At 31.5% G+C, this 21152-nt stretch overlaps 1 protein-coding gene across 4 annotated transcripts in view; it reads right to left on the minus strand.

Annotated features, from left to right (window-relative positions):
- Positions 1 to 18333: 18333 nt before the first annotated feature.
- LOC134707888 (FMRFamide receptor-like) overlaps positions 18334 to 21152 on the minus strand; it is a 95704-nt gene continuing 92885 nt past the window's right edge. For all 4 annotated transcript variants that reach the window (XM_063567999.1, XM_063567998.1, XM_063567997.1 and 1 more), the window contains one exon: positions 18334 to 20690. In XM_063567999.1, the coding sequence (XP_063424069.1) occupies positions 19480 to 20646 (1167 nt within the window). In that variant the 5' untranslated portion in view covers positions 20647 to 20690 and the 3' untranslated portion in view covers positions 18334 to 19479. The remainder of the gene's footprint in view (positions 20691 to 21152) is intronic.

Below are 21152 nucleotides of genomic sequence, written 5' to 3' on the forward strand. Positions count from 1 at the left end.
GGGATTTTTATCTGACTTTTGCTCTATTATAAAATTGATATGTATCTATGTATGATATTTCAGCATAAAATGTTAAAATTGGTTTTATAAGAGAATCAAAAAGATAACAGGATACATTAACAGGAAACTTTACCAAAAAGGCTGCATGTGTTTTTAATGAAAACAGAGCTCTCCTAGCTTTTTTGGTTAAACCTGTTCAACTTGCATTTAGATTTCCATTATTTTTTATCAGAGTGCCCAGAAATTTATACTCAGTAACGTTATCAATTTTTTTCATTGTTGAACCTTACAATGGATGGTTCCTGTTGTGTAGTTCTTTGTTCAATGATCATTGTTTTTGTTTTTTTCAGTATTTAGACACAACTGCCACTTTTCACATTAATTTGATAAGTTATTTCAGCTATTTTGAAGACCTTCTTTACTTTCGGATACAATTAAAAGGTCATCGGCAATAAAAAAAGACTTCCTATATCAGAATTTAAAATTCTCATGTGTTTTGAACCTTTATGGTCAAAATTTTCAACTATGTCATTAATGAATAAATTGAAGAGTGTGGGACTAATACTGTCCCCTTGTTTCACTCCTCGGTCAATGGGAAAGAATCCAGAATATTTATCAATTTATATTTTGAAAGATGCTTCAGTATGAATAAACTGTTGTTTTAATATTTCATATTTTAAAGATTTTTATAATACATTTAATTTCAGAGCAAGGAATAGGCCTTTCTATCTCCGGGTTAAAAGAAATAGTATCTTCAATATTTTTCAGCTTTTGTTAAATTTTGGTTGAAAATCAATATTTTTTCTAGAAAACTTTCCTTGATTTTGCAAATGTTTAATTGTGCTTTCACTGTCTTTTAACATTTCTTTTAAATCATCATCTCCATCTATATTTTTTGCTTCCTAGTGATTTTAGTATTTTCCAGTATTGCTGAGGATTTTTATTCATCGAATCTGACAGTTTATCAAAGATTTTCCGTTTATATTCTATTTTTTGGTGTTTCGTTAACTTTCTAAAAGATTTGAGTAAACCAAAATGTTTATGTTTCGATGAACAGTTAAAGGGATTTTGTCTTAATTCTTTTCCAACTTCATAAATGAAGATATCGTTACAGCTTCACTGGCACTGGCTCAACCATGTACATTATGACTTTATGTTTAAAGTCAACATATAGTCTTCAAATATAGAAAGAAAAAAGTACATATCAGGCTTAAAATTGTCTAGCCAAACTTGGGTTTTGTCTTGTACCACAGACTCATCCGTGACGTTCGAATAAAACATGTGATCATGTAATGTGTTAAGCTCTAAATTATCTAAATATGAAAGTGGTGTTTAGAATTATATACCAGTCAGAGTCAGACAAAATCATGACGTAAAGGATTAAAACATTAAGACATCAGTAAAGAACATCAATGACGATGCTCTGTATGAGACAACACATAAATATGTGATGAAGTTTAACTTTTTTTTACACTCAAACACCCATTTATTTGTATTAATGGAGTACAAAAAGAGGACATAGAACTGTTATAACATATAACTGCGTAAAACACACGCAATGAACAACATATTACCATAGTTTCCTTGTTTAGAATAGAACTTCCCCCGTCGCTTTGATAAAACATACAACTCAAAAGTATTTGATTTCTGACGAATCAAAGAAATTACAAAGTGCAGTGTTTTGTTAACAGCTGTACCATGTGATAGTTCATGATTTACTAAATCAAAATGTGTATCAAGTATGCTATGGACTTTATAAATTGGAAGGGGATTTCCGAAACCGCAAGTGTCCTTTTTTAGTTGTAAATTGTTACAGTATATCATTTGATGGGTCATGATCAACTGTATTAAAAAAAAAGTTGAAAATGAAACCCTCTTTTTATTCAAAACAAGTATAATCCTTTTGTGATTATTGTATGCGTTTTTCTACCAGTTATATTGTCAAACAAGTGTCATATAACTACTGGATTTAATCTTCTGTGATCATTTTGACAACAAGCTATGCCTAAAACCTCTTTCATAAATCCAGCTCAGCGTGTTGTTCCTGTACAAAATAGGGTTTAATTTTATCTATTCTGGATGTGCATGTTACATTTCTCACTGAATGTTAAATAGTATTCCATTTTCTTATACAAATTTATTTTGAATTGTTTAAGTGCAAAGTATGAGTTATGGCGAAAAAAATTTCTGATATATTTTTATGTTGTCTATCTATTTTGACATGTTTGTTTATTGAGTTAGCAATGTTTACCATCTGAATTATTTTCATGGTTCATGCATTATTTCCTATATATATATTTCTCTTGATACGTCCCGTGTCTATCGAAGTATCATATTATTGTTAATGCGACTCTCTCGAAATCTAATCATTTTGGAGCTTTTTCAATGATATAAACATTTTAAAAGTTATCTTGGGCCAAAACGTATCGACTTCATGTGTACCATATCATAAAGTAAAACTACATGAAGTAGTGTAATGAATATAATTTATAATAAAAAAGGACCAATTAGCACGTATGAATTTTCAAAAGAACACAAATTGAAGATCTAGAAAAGGATTTAGCTTGAACTTGATATTTTATAGGAAAAATGATTTCTTATCTAAACATCTGAAACTGTAATTAACAATTCTATATCTTGAAGTATGAGTTGCATATTTAAATTACGCCTTCCAAATTCTTACAAGGGATGATGTGAGTCAAATTCCTTTTACTGTTCATAAAAGACGGCTGTTTATATTTCAGTGAATAACTGGCTTTTGCATTACAGGCGCGGTTTTTAAGAATGTTATAATGCATATATATTTCAATTATCTCATGTGTATAGGATCCTAGAGATAACAATTACGACATTTTGTGCATCAATTGGACCATCCAAATATATAATCCAATTCTTTAATAGCACAATTTATATAATTTTATGTTATATTTGCGTGATTTATTTGCACATTTTAAAGTAACTTATGATGGCTTTTATCATAAATCGTTTCAGAACTAAATGTTTATTCTGCATTGTACGTGTATAACAAATATTTTCTGCATTGAAACAGATGTTAAAGCAACGTCTTCCATAAACTATATATCGGGTATCATTTAGATCTCCCTCCTCTTTCAAGAGACCTTCTCATTGTTTGATGTTGGTTTTTTTGCATGGGGTTTGCATATTAGACAGCTAGCTGGGATGACAAATGGTCTTGGATTTGTTTGTGTTTTGTTTCTTGTCTTTCACAACAGCGAATGAATGAAAAGGCTCTGCTCCTGCTCTTTGATATTATTTATTGAAAGACACATATCATTGCACTATATCTATCTTCAGAAAACTGACAAAATTGATACGTACTATTTATTTCCAAAATGATAAACTATGAGCAGACCCTTCGTCATTTAATATATGCAGATGCGAAATAATATGTGACCCTAATTTTTTTTAAATAGATAAATGACGATTTATCCAAGGCTTCACTGACACTTACTCAACCATGTACCTTATGACTTATATTTTTTAAAGACAACATACAGTCTTAAAAATTAGAAAATAAGCAATTATCAGGTTTAAAATTATCTGAGTCAGACTTGCGTTTCGTCTATAGAAGACTCATCAGTGACACTCGAATAAAACAGGCATATGATCAAAATATGAAAGTAGTGTTTGGAATAATATATCAGACAGAGCTTGACAAAAACATGACGTAAAGGATTAAAACATTAAGAAATAAGTACAGAACACCAATGACGATGCTCTGTATATTAGACAACACATGAACATGTGATGAAGTTTATCTGTTTTTTTTAGCACTCAAACACCCGTTTATTTTTTATTAATGGAATAAAAAAGAGGACATAGATCTATTATGACCTATAATAACTGAAAACACACTCAATGAATAACAAATTAAAATATTTTCTCTTGTTTAGAATAGCGCTTCCTCCGTCGCTTTGTTAAAACATATTTCTCAAAAGTATTTAATTTCTGGTGAATCTTGGGAGTTGCAAAGTGCAGTGTTTGGTTAACAGTTGTACCATGTGATAGCTTATGATTTACTGAATCAAAAAGTGTATCAAGTGTGCTATGTTGTACTTTATAAATTGGAAAGGCATTTTCAAAAACACAAGTGTTCTATTTTAGGTTGTTAATTGTAAATCATTTGATGTGTCATGCTCAACTGAATAAAAAGAAGATATGATTGATATGTGCTTTTGTTTACTGGCAGTGACGTTAATAATTTGTCAGAAACAAGTATAACCATTTGATAATTAATGGATATTGGATGAGTTATTCCTTTAATTGAGAATGACAATGGCGAATATGTCAAAGAAACAACAACCCGGACAAAGAGCAGACAACCGCAAGAAACTCGCACACAGGTGTTCTTCACCTGTTCCCAAAACAAAAACTGACACTAGTTCAGTATTAATGGAAGATTTACTAATTTTTGGGGCCCTTTGTAGCTGACTTTTCGGTATGAGCCAACACTCCGTATTGAAGGCCGTACCTTTACCTATAATGGTTTACTTTTATAAATTGGTATCAAGATAGAGAGTTGTCTCATTGGCACTCATATATCATCTTCCTATGTCTAGTTATACTAAACTCAGAAATATACACAAGGAACTAACATTGAAAATCATACAAGACTAACAAAGGCTAGAGGCGTCCAGTTATATTGTCAAAAACTTGTAATATAAACTTAATTTAATCAATGCCTACAACTCCCTTCATAAATCCAGGTCAGAGTGTTGGTCTTTTTCAAATTACGGTTCATCTTCATATCATATTCCTGTTCTTGTATACATGTATGCATGTAATGTTTGCCACTGAACGTTAAACACAAATCCACTTTGATCAAGACCGTTGTTTTGAATTTTAAGTGCAAGTTATGTTTAGTTTTCTATGTTGTATATTGTTTGTCTGGTTATCTTTTTCTATTTTAGCCATGGCGTTGTCAGTTTATTTTCGATCTATGAGTCTGAATGACCCTCTGGTATCTTTTGCCCAATATTTATGAGTTATGGCGAACATTTTTTTTCTTTATTTCTGAGATATTTTAATGTTGTCTGTTCTATTTTGACACGTTTGTTTAGTGAGATAGCAATGTTTACCATCTGAATTATTTGCAGGGTTCATACATTATTTCTTTATCTTACATTCATCTTGATACGCCCGTATCTGTCTCATAATGCATAGTGTTTCTTTGTTTCACAATGTGCTTGCTGTGAAAACTAATATAGCTGTATTTGTCCATTAAAGCGTTGTTTGTTGATTTAATTCTAAATCTGTGTTCTGCAATACCAATGTGTATCCTTCTTCATTGAAATATCTCTAAGAATGTCAATACTTTGAAAATGTATTTTCTACTTCCCATGACGGTTATAGGTTTGAAATTAGGTTAAGCAAAAGTTGTATATTAACTGTAAAAAGTTATAATGTGACAATTAACTGAATATCATCAAAATATAATCATTAAAAGCGTAGGTAAAACTGTACTTTCGTGGGTCTTGTGATTTAAAGAGAAAGTTGAACAATACTCAAACATTAACCATTTGTACTAGTTTTACTTTTGACTTTTTTAAAGAAAACAAATGAAATTGGACGACTTTAGACTATAAATTATTTTATTTTTTATTTTTGTCCAATTACGTTTTGTACAAGCATGTAGCTATGAAATAGTGTGTCTGCATTGGAATTTTTTATACAATATAGGAAAGAAGCTCGCCAGGTTTTTTAAACAGAAATACTATAATATAACCAAAAACTCTCTCAGAACCAAAATATATTTTTCCGTATACTTCTGGTCTCTCACTTTTGATACAACACCTTAAATTTATTTTTTGTAAGAAAGGGTTAAATTTTCATAATAATGGCTTCCAACATTTTCTGGGATATTTTTTTCTAGTATCATAGATGTTCATTCCTGAGATATCATATTGAGGATTTATAGACCCAGCAAATCGAAAATTATTTTTTCAACTGTACCACTGGGTCGATGCCACTCCTGGTGGACGTTTCGTCCCCGAGGGTATCACCAGCCTAGTAGTCAGCACTTCGGTGTTGACATGAATATCAATTATGTGGTCATTTTTATAAATTTCCTGTAACAAAACCTTGAATTTTTCGAAACACTAAGGATTTTCTTATCCCAGGAATAGATTACCTTAGCCGTATTTGGCACAACTTTTTGGAATTTTGGGTCCTCATTGCTCTTCGACTTTGTACTTGTTTGGCTTTACAACTATGTTGATCTGAGCGTCACTGATGAGTCTTATGTAGACGAAACGCGCGTCTGTTGTATACAAATTGATTGTCTTTACAACATTATTGAAGTGAATATTTAGCATATGCACCGTAAGGGTATGCAGTCCTTCTCCACTATTGACACCCGTCATGTGGTTTATTGAAAGTAAACATTAGGTGATATCACAATCGAGGGAAAACAGGATTGTTGTTGTGACTATATTGAAACGTATCCATCGTCAGCTGTTATACAATGTTCGTCTATTCCATAACAGTTAGACCGCTCTTGGTGTCCGTTTACACATCATGACGGTTGCTAATAGTGGACTGCTTACACTTCCTGTGCTTGTGCTAAATATTTGACTTTAATAATGTCAAATATATATGACTATTGTTAAGAGATTTTGTTTTATTACTCTCCAACGAAAGTTTAATAATTTTTGAAAATCTTATATTTATGCATGTTTGGAACTTTTTCAGTATTGAAGATCGAAGTTAGATGATGACTGTTAAGTCTATGTCGTTTGCAATAAATATATATAAAATTTATAATGATAAGAAATTTTTGTTCATGATTTGCGGCAAATTTGTTAGGATTTTCTGGTCCTCATTGCTCTTCAACGTCGTACTTTATTTGGCCTTTTTAAATATTTTTTTTGAGCGTACGGGAGAATCTTTTGTAAAAAAACATTATATTTGCAGTTTTGTTTGCTCACGAAAGTTCCTTCTATAAAAACTTAGCTGATAGAGAACATTTGAAATCGGATATTGAATAAAACTCTAAAAAAAAAAAGTATATTCAAATGATTTAAATTTATTTAGTCTTCTTGTTGACACAATCATTAATCCAAGTAGGAAATTGTTTTAAAAACAAACAGTGAGATATATATAAAAACTTTATCATAACCGCGGGCTGCAATACATTGTAGAATTTCAACATATTTTCCGAGTGATGAATAAAGGAAATTGTATTCTGCCACTTCTGTGATATATCCAAGACTGAGATCTTTATTTTCTTAAAAGTGCAGAGAAAACAAATAAGTTTAATTCACTATTTCCTCGTGTGGATTGCTTTGGTGGTGTCAAGATATTTATTTACAAAAAAGTATTTTATAAATTTCATGCGTCAGAAGTGATTTCTTAATTTACTTTCATAAAGTACGCTCTAATTAAAATATTTGAAAACCAATGATATATATAACAATGGAACTCTGAAAGACAACAAATATATTAAATAATAACCAAAAGAACATTAGGTCACATTTGGCTGAATAAGTTGAAAACTTAGTTTCTTAATAGTTTATAAACGTACAACGTACTGATTACTGAGTTCGCGATACCATTCGGATGATATCCATTATTGTAATAAAACATGATACGTGTAATACATTTTTATGCCCAACCTACGATAATACAGGGTCATTTTTGTCTGGTCTGTGCGTCCGTTCGTTCGTCCGTCTACCGGTCCACCTTCAGGTAAAAGTTTATGGTCAAGGTAGTTTTAGATGAATTACAGTTTGTATCCCAATTTTACGGTCCACTCTGAATATAAAAAATGATAGTGCAAATGGGGCATCCGTGAACTGGGGACACATTCTTGTTTAATATAAATTTCATCTGTCCGAAGGACTTTACTGGATTTACATTCATCGTGATTGCTGAAAGCCAAATATTTGGAAGTAAAGGTGACACGTATAAAAATATACTAGTTCCTCTTTTATTTTGTCATTTTGTATATGCCTTGTAACTAATTCGTAATGAATTCTATGTTATTATGTCTCTGCCATTTTGGTTCTCATACGACGTTTTATTGCTGGTTACTGTAAGTTGATGTTATACATTATTTTCCCTTAACAATCTCAGCCAGAGAATATATGTTTTATTTTAGAAATGAGTGCTTTTAGGTTTTTAGGAAAATTGATACTAGTAATTAGGAATGTGTCAAAGTGACATCAATCCGACCAATGAGTAGCAAATGGGTATAAAACACAGCGGGACAATTCTCTACACACAGCCGGGCTACAGTTGTCCTCTAAACGCAAAGTACTTGTTCAATGAAAAAGGACGTCACGATATTTATTAACACTAGAAGGTTAGGTTTTAAGATATAAAAGTCGGGTCGAATCAAACTGAAAATGCAGAGCAAAAAAAACGACAAACAACAGTAAATATCACAACTTAGAAAACTAAAAATTTAAGCAACACAAACCCAACCAAAACAGGGTGTGATCTATAATATGAAATAAATAACCCATTTCGTATTGTTAGACAAAATTTCAACTGCATAATTATAATGACTGTAATATTTCTGTCTGTAGAGTATATAGTTCGATGTAGCATAGATCCATTTCATAGTTTTTCTCTTGCAAATATATGCGCTTTTATATCTGAAATAACATAATGCATATTGATTGAAAAGTTAATAGCAAATTCAGTTGATCAACTTAACAATTGATACAAAGATATTGGCCAGACATTTAAATTCAAATTGCATTTTGTACATTAATGTTGTATATTTGTCAAATTATAGGTAATGATTCTTGAAGAAAAAAAACATATATACAAAGGGCATTAACCGGTTTTTTTTTATAAAGAAGGCTATCTTGCATTTCTTATTGTGGTTTCTTTTACTCTGTAACTCTGTAAAAGGTAAATACATGTATATGGGAATCAGCGTATATTTATAAGTTCATTTTATTATTGTATTTATCCAAAAAGAACACTAACAATACCTTGGGTACATAGTTTGCATTTCAAAAACAACCTACAACCATCTCAAAATTGTTACATATAATTAAGGCAGCAACCATTTGATTTTCTAGGGAGGGGGGGCTATGGTTTTTTTTCTGTGCAAACTTTTTTTAGCGACAAACCGAAACAATTTTGTTCTTTCAAATTTAGCATTACATATAGTGGCAGCTGAGGGTGAAACAAACAATTTTTTTTTCTCTCGGTCCAAAACAAATTATTTTTTTCACCAAAATCTGGAAACAAACTTTTTTTTCCAAAAAAAATCATAGCCCCCCCCCCCCCCCCCCCCGAAAATCAAATGGTTGCTGCCTAAGGTTCTTTAACGTGGAGAGTGTGTGGCTCTTTCTAGAATAGAGCCATCGCATTAACAGTCCTATTGCAACAAGACGTCATTGCTTAAGATACTTCATTGATTATATGTGGAAAGGTTGTATTTAACACACCTTAAAAATCGCTTAACATTAACCAAACTTTTTGACATATCAGTGAAAAGTGTTTCTGTAGAGGGGCATGTTAATTTAACAAATTTTGACAGCAAAACATTGCTTTGATTATTTTACATCTAAAAAACATAGCGTTATGAAATAAGTATGCATTCGGGAAATATTCCATGATGGTAAATTTCTTAAGAACTATCATAATTATATTTCATTCATTGATTATGTAAACCAACTTTGTCATTCTCAGCCTTAGCGTATCATTCCATTGTTGAATAGAAATGCACTACTCATTTTGAAATCGTCACGATAAAGTAAAAACCCTTTTCCCCAAGTGAAAAATCTCATCTTAAAAGTCTACAAATATTATCCTTTTGGTATGCGATGATTACGATACATTAGGCAAGCTGTCAGATATTAGCAATTCTATATCTTGAAGTTTGACTTGCATATTTAAATTAAGCCTTCAAACTTCTTACATTTAAGTAAAACTAGCGAAATCTGTCAAAATTCGTTTGTGAAATATCCTAGGGATATGGATATACCAACAACAATTTAACCTTAAACACTTCTTTCTATTTAAAATGAATTCTCAAAAGACGAAGATGTGAGTCAAATTCCTTTTTATGTTTCTTAAAGACTGCTGTATATATTTCAGTTAATAAATCGTTTTTTGTATTATTTGTGAGTTAGGAATGTTGTTATGCATATATTTTTTATTATGTCATGTGAAGTTGATCCTAGAGATATCAAACATGACATTTTCAAATTATAATCCAATGCTATAATAACACAATTTTTATAATGTTATGTATTAATATGTGTGTGATTTATTTGCACATTGCAAGGAACCTAATAATGGCTTTTTATGATATACATTGTATCCTTTCAGAATTAAATACATTTTGCGTTGTACATATATATCAAATATTTTCTGAATGGGAAACAAATGTTAAAGCAACGTCTTACCTTAGCCGTATTTGGCACAACGTTTTGGAATTTTAGATCCTCAATGTTCTTCAACTTTGTACTTGTTTGGCTTTATAAATATTTTGATATGAGCGTCACTGATGAGTCTTATGTAGATGAAACGCACGTCTGTCGTACTAAATTATAATCCTGGTACCTTTGATAACTATTTCATAAACGAAATATTGGGTAGCATTTATAGGTTTTTTCTAATCTTTTCAAACGAGTATACTTATGTCCGTCTAAATGTTTGATGCTGTCTTTTGGGTTTAAAGTTTATACAGCTAGCTGGTGTGTCGCATGGTCTTCGATATGAATTTCTTTCCTTTTTTTTATTTTTTTTCTTGTCTTTATCACAACAAAAACAAGTAAAGTAAGAATAAAAGGGCTCTATATTAAAATATTAAAGAAAAAAACATATATATTAAATGGCACTATATCCTTTAATTGACACACTTAAGTTTAAAAAGAAGAATGGTCTACAATATGTTCGATGATATGTGTGTTCTTAATTTTGGTTTAAAAAATAACATCGGTCCACTCTTAAAGAAACCTGCCAAAACTGATTCGTACTGATTTGATAAATTATGATTTAATCATGACTCAACCATGTACCTTATGATTTAATGTTTTAAGGTCAACAAACAGTCTTCAAAAATAGATTCCAGACTTTAAATTGTCTAAGCCAGACTCGCGTTTTGTGTTGTACCACAGACTCATCCGTGAGGCTCGAATAAAACATGTGATCATATAATGTGTTAAGCTCTAAAATGTCTAAATATATATGAACTTAGTGTTTGGAATTATATATCTGGCAGAGCCTATTAAAAACATGACGTAATGGACTAAAACATAAAGACAAAAGTAAAGAACACCAATTACGATGTTCTGTATATGAGACAACACATAACATATGATGAAGTTAAACTAGTTTTATTAGCACTCAAACACCCATTTATTTTTATTAATGGAATGAAAAAAGAGGACATAGAACTTTTATGACCTATAATTGCTTAAAACACGCGCAATAAATAGCATATTAAAATATTTTCTGTTGTTAAGAATAGCGCTTTCCTCGTCGATTTGTTTAAACATATATCTCAAAAGTATTTGATTTCTGATGAACCAAGGAAGTTACGTAGTGCAATGTTTGTTTATCAATTATACCATGTAATAGCTCATGATTTACTAAATCAAAAAGTGTATTTTGTGTGCTATGTACTTTATCAATTGGAAGTCATTTCCGAAACCGCAAGTGACCCTTTTTAGTTGTAAATTGTATGACAATATTTTTGATGGTTTATGCATAACTGAATTGAAAAAAGTTATGATGTATAAATGTGCTTTCGTCTACGTGAAGTGACGACGTAAAATCGTTTTATGGTTGAAAATGAAACCCTACATATATTTTTCTTCATTAACAAATATAATCATTTAATGATTCTTCTGCGATCATTTTGATAATAAGCAATGCCCAAACCCCCAAATCCACCTCAGAGTGATGTTCAAGTACAACTTTTGGTCCATTTCCATATCATGTTCCTGTCCCTGTGAATGTATGAATGTTATATTTGTCACTGAACGTAAAACAGAATTCCTTTATGATAAAGACCTTTGTTTTTAATTTGTTGCAAGTGCAAGTTATGTTTAGTTTTCTATGTTGTGTCCTGTGAACTATTGTTTCTCTGGTTATCTTTTTCTATTTAAGCCATGGCGTTGTCATTTTATTTTCGATCTATGACTATGAGTGTCCCCCTGGTATATTTCGCCACTCATTAATCGATTTATGACAAACATTTTTTTTTATCTTGTCTATCTATTTTGACATGTTTGTTTATTGAGTTAGCAATGTTTACCAGCTGAATTATGTGCATGGTTCATACTGTAACAATATTTTCTATAATTTTATCTTACATTTATCTTGTCCGTGTATATCTAAGAATCCTATTATTGTTAATGCAACTCCTTTGAAAAATTCATGCCAGCTTTCTTCGTCTATTAAAGTGTGGTTTTTGGTATAACCCTAAAACAGTTTTCTGCAGTGACTATGTGTATCTTTATCGAAAAATAACAAACTAAATATTTTGTAGGATAGGTGACATCTAAACAACTGAAATTGTAATTAACATGTTGTTGTATCCTCTAAATTTAAGGCCTGTCTGTGAAATTATTTATGCTGAATGCTTAATAAACGCTCATTAAAATTATCAAGAAGATGATATAGCATATAACACATTTCAATGGTCATGAAAACAGGTTAATTTGGTGTAATGCACTTGCCCCGATATATCCCCTATAGTCTTAATGCATAATTCTATTGTTGAATAGAAACGCACTACTTATTTTGAAATCGTCACGATAAAGTAAAACACTGTTCCCCAAGTGAAAAATCTCATCTGAAAAGTCTACAAATATTAACCTTTTGATATGCGATGATTACGATACATTAGGCAAGCTGTCAGATATTAGCAGTTCTATATCTTGAAGTCTGACTTGCATATTCAAATTATGTCTTCAAACTTCTTATATTTAAGTAAAACTAGCGAAATCTGTCAAAATTCATTTGTGTATAATTTTCCTAGGGATATAGATAAACAAACAACAACCTAACCTTAAAAACATCTTTCTCCTTAAGATGTCTTGACAAAAGATGATGTGAGTCAATCTCCTTTTCATGTTACTCAAAATCGTCTGCTTTGCTCATTGTTTAAGGCCGAACGGTGTGTTAATGTCTGTGTCAATTTGGTCTCTTGTGGACAGTTGTCTCATTGGCAATTATACCACATCTTCTTTTTTATGTTCAAATTTCAGTTGATAAATGGCTTTACGTATTATTTGCTAGGATTGTATGAATTTTATAATGCACATTTATTTCAATTACATAATGTGAGATCGCTCCTTGAGATATTAAAGATGATATTTTGTGCATCAAAATGACTGTTCCTAATATATCATCCAATTCTATAATAATACAATTTATATAATCTTGGTGTTATTTATTTGCACATTAAACGGAACCTAACAATGGCTTTTATCATATACCCTTTCAGTATTAAATACATTTTGCGTTGTATATGTATATTAAATATTTGCTGCATGGAAAACAGATATTAAAGCAACGTCAAGTAGAAAAACTAAATATTGGGTAACATTTAGGACCTCATATTTCCAGACTTATATATATATGTATGACCTACGAAACATTTGCTCTTGTCTTTTTGTATGGGGTTTGAAGCTTATGAAGCTGACAAGGGTGGCATATGGTCCTTGTTATGCCTTTTTCTTCGTCTTTTTACATTGGAAAAAGAATGCATGCACAAAGGCTATATATCCCTGCTCTTTGATATTAAAATATATTAAAAAAAATCACATAGCATGGCTTTTAAAAAATAATTGTCTCCGATATATGTCATTATTTGTGTTCAGATAATTACTTGCAGAAAAACTGCTAAAATTTATTCGTACTGATTTTTTCCAAATGATAAATTAAGAACATTTGCTTCTTCTGTTTATATATGCAGGTTCGATTCAATATATTACTGTTCTTTCTTAAAAGAAAATAAATGAAGATAGCGTAAAAGTTTCAATGTCACTGACTTAACTATGTACTTTATGACTTTGTTTTTAAAGTCGAAACATACCCATGATACAGTCTTCAACAATATAAAAAAAATCAGGCTTAAAATTCTCTAAGCCAGACTCGGGTTTTGTCTAGTAACACAGACACATCAGTGTTAAATTAAACATGTGACCATATAATGTTTTAAGCTCTAAATTTTCAAAACAAAAAAGAAGCTTTGGGAATTATATATCAGACAGAGCCTAACAAAACTTGACGTAAAGGTTTAAAATATGAAGACATAAGTAGAGAACACCAATGACGATGCTCTGTATATGAGACAACACATAAACATGTGATGAAGTTTTAACTGGGTTTTTTTCAGCACTCAAACACCCATTTGTTTTGATTATTTGAATAAAAAAAGAGGACAAAGAACCATTGTGACCTATAATTACTTTAAACACGTGCAATGAATAACATATTAAAATGTTTTCTCTTGTTTATAATAGCGCTTCCCCCACCGATTTGTTAAAACATATATCTCAAAAGTATTTGATTTCTGGTGAATCAAGGAAGTTACGTATTGCAGTGTTTGGTTAACAATTGTATCATGTGATAGCTCATGATTTACTAAATCGAAAAGTGTTTCAAGTGTGCTATGTACTTTATACTAGTGGAGGGGCTTTTCCGAAACGAAACGCAAGTGTCCCTTTTTAGTTGTAAATTGTATATCATTTGAAGGGTCATGCTCAACTGAATTAAAAAAAAAATATGATTAGAAATTTGTTATGTGCTTTTGTTTATTAGAAGTTTTGGTCTAGTACAAGTAACGTAACATTTGAATAGCATGTTCCTGTCTAGTCCAAATCATTATGACGTCTTGAAAGGCTATTACATTTTTTTCTGTGACGCCTTTCTTCGAGGCGTCAAAGAAAAAAAATATTATAGCACGTCTTGAAAGGCTATTATATTTTTTTTTCTGTGACGCATTACTTCGAGGCGTCAAAGAAAAAAAATATAATAGCCTTTCAAGACGTCATAATTATTTGGACTAGTTCCTGTCCTGGTATACATATATGCGTGTACTGTTTGCCACTTAACATTAAACACAAATCCATTATGATAAAGTAAAAAAGACCTTTGTTTTGAATTTGTTTTAGTGCAAGTTATGTTTACTTTTCTATGTTTTGTATTGTGTACTTAGTCTTAGAGGCATGATTTTTTTTATTAGATGTTAATGGCTTTGAACTAGCTGTCAGATAACTGCGAGTACTCTCAGATCTGTGTTTTGTGTCGGGATGTATAAGTACCCGGCCACGTCCACTTTTATTTTTTGTCTATCTGATGAGTTAAGCCTTTTTCAACTGCAACTGATTTTTATAGTTCGTTCTTATGTTGTACTGTTATACCACTGTCCCAGGTTAGGGGAGGGTTGGGATCCCGCTAACATGTTTAACCCCGCCACGTTATTTATGTATGTGCCTGTCCCAAGTCATTTTGGTCTTTTGTGGATAGTTGTCTCATTGGCAATCATACCACATCTTCTTTTTTATATTATATTTGTCGGGTTGTCTTTTTCTATTATAACCATGGCGTTGTCAGTTGAATTTCGATCAATGAGTATGAATGGGACATTCTTTCGCCCCTCTTATATGTGATTTATGGCGAACATTCTTTTAAATTTCTGAGATATTTTTATGTTGTCTGTTATATTATGACATGTTTGTTTATTGAGATAGCTAATGAATGTTTACCATCTGAATTATGTGCATGGTTCATACTGTAACATTATTTTCTATAATGTTATCTTACATTTATCTTAATACACCATGTCTATCTTAGAATTATATTATTGTTTCTTTATTATACTTCTTTGTCCATTAAAGTGTTGTTTATTTATATAACCATGCATCGGTCTTCTGCGATGCCTATCCGTATCGTTATCAACAAAAAGCAAGCAAACAAAAAGAATAAGGCAAATTTCGAAAGGAAGCGGTATATGAAAAGAAATATTTTGCTAGCTTAATTTGCCCTCTATTTTGTTCAATAAAAAAAAATGATTAGTAATTTGGTTAATTTACGTTTTTCACATGCAAGTTCATATTATAACGAAAGTAATGCTTAATCTTTATTCGGCAATATTGATCTTAAGTGGTTTCGACTATTTTGGCTTTATTTAAAAGCTCTTCAACGGTTTCGACTCTTAAATAAAGGCAACAGTAGTATACCGCTGTTCAAACTCATAAATCCATGGACAAAATACAAAATCGGGGTAACAAACTAAAACCGAGGGAAACGCAATACCGTATAGCGGGTTATTTTCGCGGGTGTAAAATTTCGCGATTTTCATTGAACAAGGTATACGAAATATTTTGGCGGTTATTATTTTGGCTGATTAAAAACTTTTATTAATACCTTTGGATGTACACCTTTAATTTGGCGGAATTTATTTTGGCGATTTAGTTCTGTCCGCGAAAATAAGCGAAAATTTGCACCCCGCGAAAATAACCCGCTATACGGTATATACAAGAGGAGAACAACGACACAACACTAAACTGTAACACACAGAAACGGACCAAGCTTCAGACAAAATTCCACGAGAATAAAAATATAACATCAAAACCAAATACATGAATTTGGGATAGACAAGTACCGTGACTCGTCTTATCGCAATGGAAATTTACACTAAAAAATTGGAGAAAACAAACGACGCAACGTTAAAATGTAACACACACAGAAACGAACAATAATATAACAATGGCCATATTCCGGACTTGGTACAGGACATATTTAAAAGGAAAAAAATAGTGGGTTGAACCTGGTTTTGTGGCATGCCAAACCTCGCACTTTAATGGCAATGTAAAATATAACATTGAAATGACAACATGATATTACAGGACTACAATACAAATAAATAGGTGAACGTATAAGACAAAGAAACACAAAATTATTAGATAACAAAAAGCATATTGTTTAAAATTTAATACGACAAAAACGCGCCTTGTCCACACAAGACTCACCAGTGACGCCCAGATATAAAAGATCGAAAGTGAAATAAAGTACAAAGTTGTACAGCACTGAAGATCAAAAGTTGAAAAAGGTTGTGTCAAATACGGCTATTTTTAATGGGATAAGTACATCCTTATTATTTAGAACAATTAATGCTATTGCAAACAGTAAATTTTATCAAACGAATATAAAAGATATACATAATGAAACTAAAGTATTAACTAATTACAGAAAACAAAACCCGAGTACATAATGCAAAGACCAACACTATTCGCATTAAAGTATAGGGCTTCGAGTGTTCCTTGTGAAGGTAAATCCTGAAAAGCGTAAGATTAATGAAGTGTTGTTTTCCGGTTTTTTTTCGATAACGTCATAGTGTAGTGTTCATTTTTTATGTAGTTAAAGATTACTTTTGAAACTTAATAAAGCATAGATAGCGAGGGTCCGATTAACTAACTAGAAATACTATTATATAAATATCTTAAATGTCTAAATACCTGGGCACTGTTTTCCTCTGCTTGACCACTTTTTGATACAACAGCATTCTGGATTCGTTTTATGCTTTCGTATTTTTTAATTTTGTCCATAGAGTGCATACATACCATTTTGTGGTGTTCTTGATATACTAGTAGTTATTTGATTTATAATGACTATAATCATAACGCAATGTTGATTGCTGAACCATTTTTTTCCTCAAATTTTATCTTTGATGACTGTTTATTATGCTTACCCATTGTCAATATACTAGTAACGAATTACTATGCTACTGTCATACAAATGAAAGGCTTAGCTTGGTAAACAACTAGGTCTAATCCACAATTTTCTAAATATGCCTGTACCAAGTTTGGAACAGGCCGCTTGATTTCCATTAGTTTGATGTGCTTGAGCCTCGGTTTTGTATTTTGATAAATGACTTTAAGTTTTGAATTTTCCTAGGGGATACTCTTTTAAGTATTTTTTAGTCTTTTTTATGGGTACGCGTGTCTTTCTGTTGCTAATTTACACGATTGTGTCGGGTATGGGTGAAGGTTGACTTTTGTTTAACGTTCAAACCCGCTGCATTTGTTAGTACCGTCCTTATTCAACAACCTGTTGCTGTCATTTGTTGATGTGATTCTCGATTTTTTTATATAGATAAGACCGTTGGTTTTTTGGTTAAATGGTTTTACACAGGCCATTTTATGGGCCCTTTATAGCTTGCTGTTCGATGTTAGCCAAAGGTCCGTATTGAAGGCCGTACTTTTACCTAATTGTATAATTGTTTTCTTTTACAAATTGTGATTTGTATGGAGAGTTGTCTCTTGGTACTTATACCACATCTATTAATATCTATGAAATAACAAACGTATGTAGATATGATTTATTTTCGGACTGATGCACAATGGAAAACATTTTTTCTGCTAAATAATATAAATACAAAGCTTATGTTAGATCTCAGTTGACATAAAATCATTTACACGCTAGAGGGGTGTCACTCCGTTGATACTTTTGAATTCCTAGAATGCAGATATTGCGTAATAATAGTTCAAAAGGTTTCGTTCTTTTATTTCAAAAAATACTTTTCAGCTTGAATTCATTTGTACCGTAATTTTAATATTTCCTGAAGTTTTATTCGTCAAATATCACCACTGCATATTTCCCTCCAAATGCATTTAAAGGAGCAACACCTCGATATGACATTATATTACAAATGAAAGAACAAACATTTGAGTATGAAGAAGTGAATACAATCGATTTTCTTTACCAGTCGTAAATATAATTTACTCGAAAGAAAGAAAAAACAAAAACAAATACTTGAATTAATATGAACATTGCATATCATTGCAAAATTAAGAATTTTTTTAAACATATCATTCAGTCCGGTTTTACAAATTGCTAAAAAGGTGTTTTCACTACCTAACTCAATAGTAAAACTTCTTTTGTAACATGGAATTTAAATTACTTTTTGTCCCAGACGTCTTTGATTTTTTTAATATTAAGTCATGAAGAGATTAATAAATATGATAATAAAGACGTATGATTGTGTTTTATATGACATTTGACATACATCAATTATTTTAACATTATAGTTGTATAATAATATTGCTCTTTTTTTGAAAGAAAGAAATAAACATTCTGTGAAAAATTAATCATTACCAAGTTTTGAGACCCAAATACACTTTTCTATGAGAATAATGCGTCTACTGGCATAGCCAAACATGCATATATCACATCCATATTTCACCGGGCATTCCGTGTCTAAAATCTCGTCATTGTCGTCATTGTGCAAACACGTACATGGTTGCTCTAATCCTTGACACACAAGATGAGTATAACACGTGACAATAGAATGTTCCTTTAGCATGACAGTATTTTTGATTATTTTGTGCAATCAATTAATGAAGAACAATATTTAACATGTACGCACTGATGGATATCATGTGCGAGTCATATGACGCAAAAAAAATTATGTTGGAGCAATTAAAATTCAAATACAATATTTACACTCAAGAGCGCATGACAAGTCAGTTGATTACTAAATTATACAAAGGTTTCTTTGTTGTTATTTCCGCTTCCACTGCTACTGTCTTTACGATTGACTGATTTAGCCTCTTTTTCGATGCATGTACCGTTGTTCAGAAGTCTTTCTTGAGACGGTTTTGGTGCTAAACACCGTGTCAGAAATATCTTTGAAAATGTTGTTCGGAATATTTTGCTCATACTGCAATATAAGACGAAGTTAAAGGCAGAGTTGATAGCTAGCAGAGAATCTGTTATTTCCCTAATCCCTTTCACTAAATTTGATTCATCAACGTACCCAAAGCCGAAGAACAGTGACATAAATGCATCCGGCATTATACAAACGGTAAAAAATATAATGATTGCTATAAGCATGAGCGTGATTCTATTCCTAGAAGAAAGTTTCTTGCCTTTCACTCTCTGCTTTCTTAATTCATTGATTATTCTTGCGTTTAGAAATATAAGAACAATCAACGGTATAATAGATCGTAAGGAGTTTTGTACCCATGTATATGGGTCCATAAAATCCGAATTATTTCCTAGAGCACTCGGAAGCACTGTATAACACGTGATATTTTTGTTGGTATCCACTTGATGAATTGCCTCGTACCGTAGAGCAGACGGTATTGTTAGAATTATCATTGTGAGAAACACAACTGTGCTCACTATTCTTGCCTTTGATATAGTACACATCTCCTTGGCTCTTGTTATGATGCATATTGATATGTAACGTTCAACTGCCACAGACACTGTCAGCCAAGCCGTCACACATACTGACATATTAAATATGTAATGGGCATACGGATAAAAATTTGAAATTAGCCTCATGTCCTTATCTAGATTTTGATCTTGCAGAACTACCATTATGAAGTAAAAGAAATCATTAATGAGTTTGATTGTATCCGAAACAGCTAAAGCTGAAAGGTAGACATTTGTTGATGTCGCCATATCTTTATGACTTAAGACGATCAAGGTCAATGTGTTGCCAATGATACCAAGAATGCATACGATTGGGTAAATAATGAGACCCGTGATAAACTGGGCCACATTATAAAACCCCGAATACTCGTCTGTTGCATCGTCACATGGCCCAAGTCCATTTGTTATATTTAGTGCTATTATTTCAGGTGTTGAGTTGAAAAGTACGACCAGGCTTGAAAGATTTTCAGCTATCCCATAGCTTCCCATGTTTTATGTGCTTTCAGAGATCAGCTTATTTACACTGTCAAAATCTGCAAATATAAAAATACAAATATTTAGGGATGTGGTATATAGCAGAAGATGAATATCTCAATATAAGCTCAATTGATTCATATCTTTCAAGTCGAGGCCTTTTATCATGTTTATAGCCGACGATACGGTATGAATTTCTCCTTTTAAAAGGCCGTATACATTGTAGTTGCCTAAAGTGTTCTATTCTAACTTTTTGTTAATAATTCCTACAAATTAACAAATGATATATTGGTAATAAAAAGCATTTTATTGCTGTAATACTAGGAGCTTAGCACAGACACTGTGTGTCGCCAATGAACGACTGAATGAATCAAGAATACATCGTAAATCGCGCTAACAACATCAAATTTCTAATTAAAGTTTTTGTTGTAAATGAAAGCAGATAATTAAAATACGATCATATATTTAATTATTGAATGCATTAATACATATCTCCTAGTATTACCAATTGATTTCAATGA

This window comes from Mytilus trossulus, chromosome 2 (assembly GCF_036588685.1).
Source record: "Mytilus trossulus isolate FHL-02 chromosome 2, PNRI_Mtr1.1.1.hap1, whole genome shotgun sequence".
Lineage (NCBI taxonomy): Eukaryota > Metazoa > Mollusca > Bivalvia > Mytilida > Mytilidae > Mytilus > Mytilus trossulus.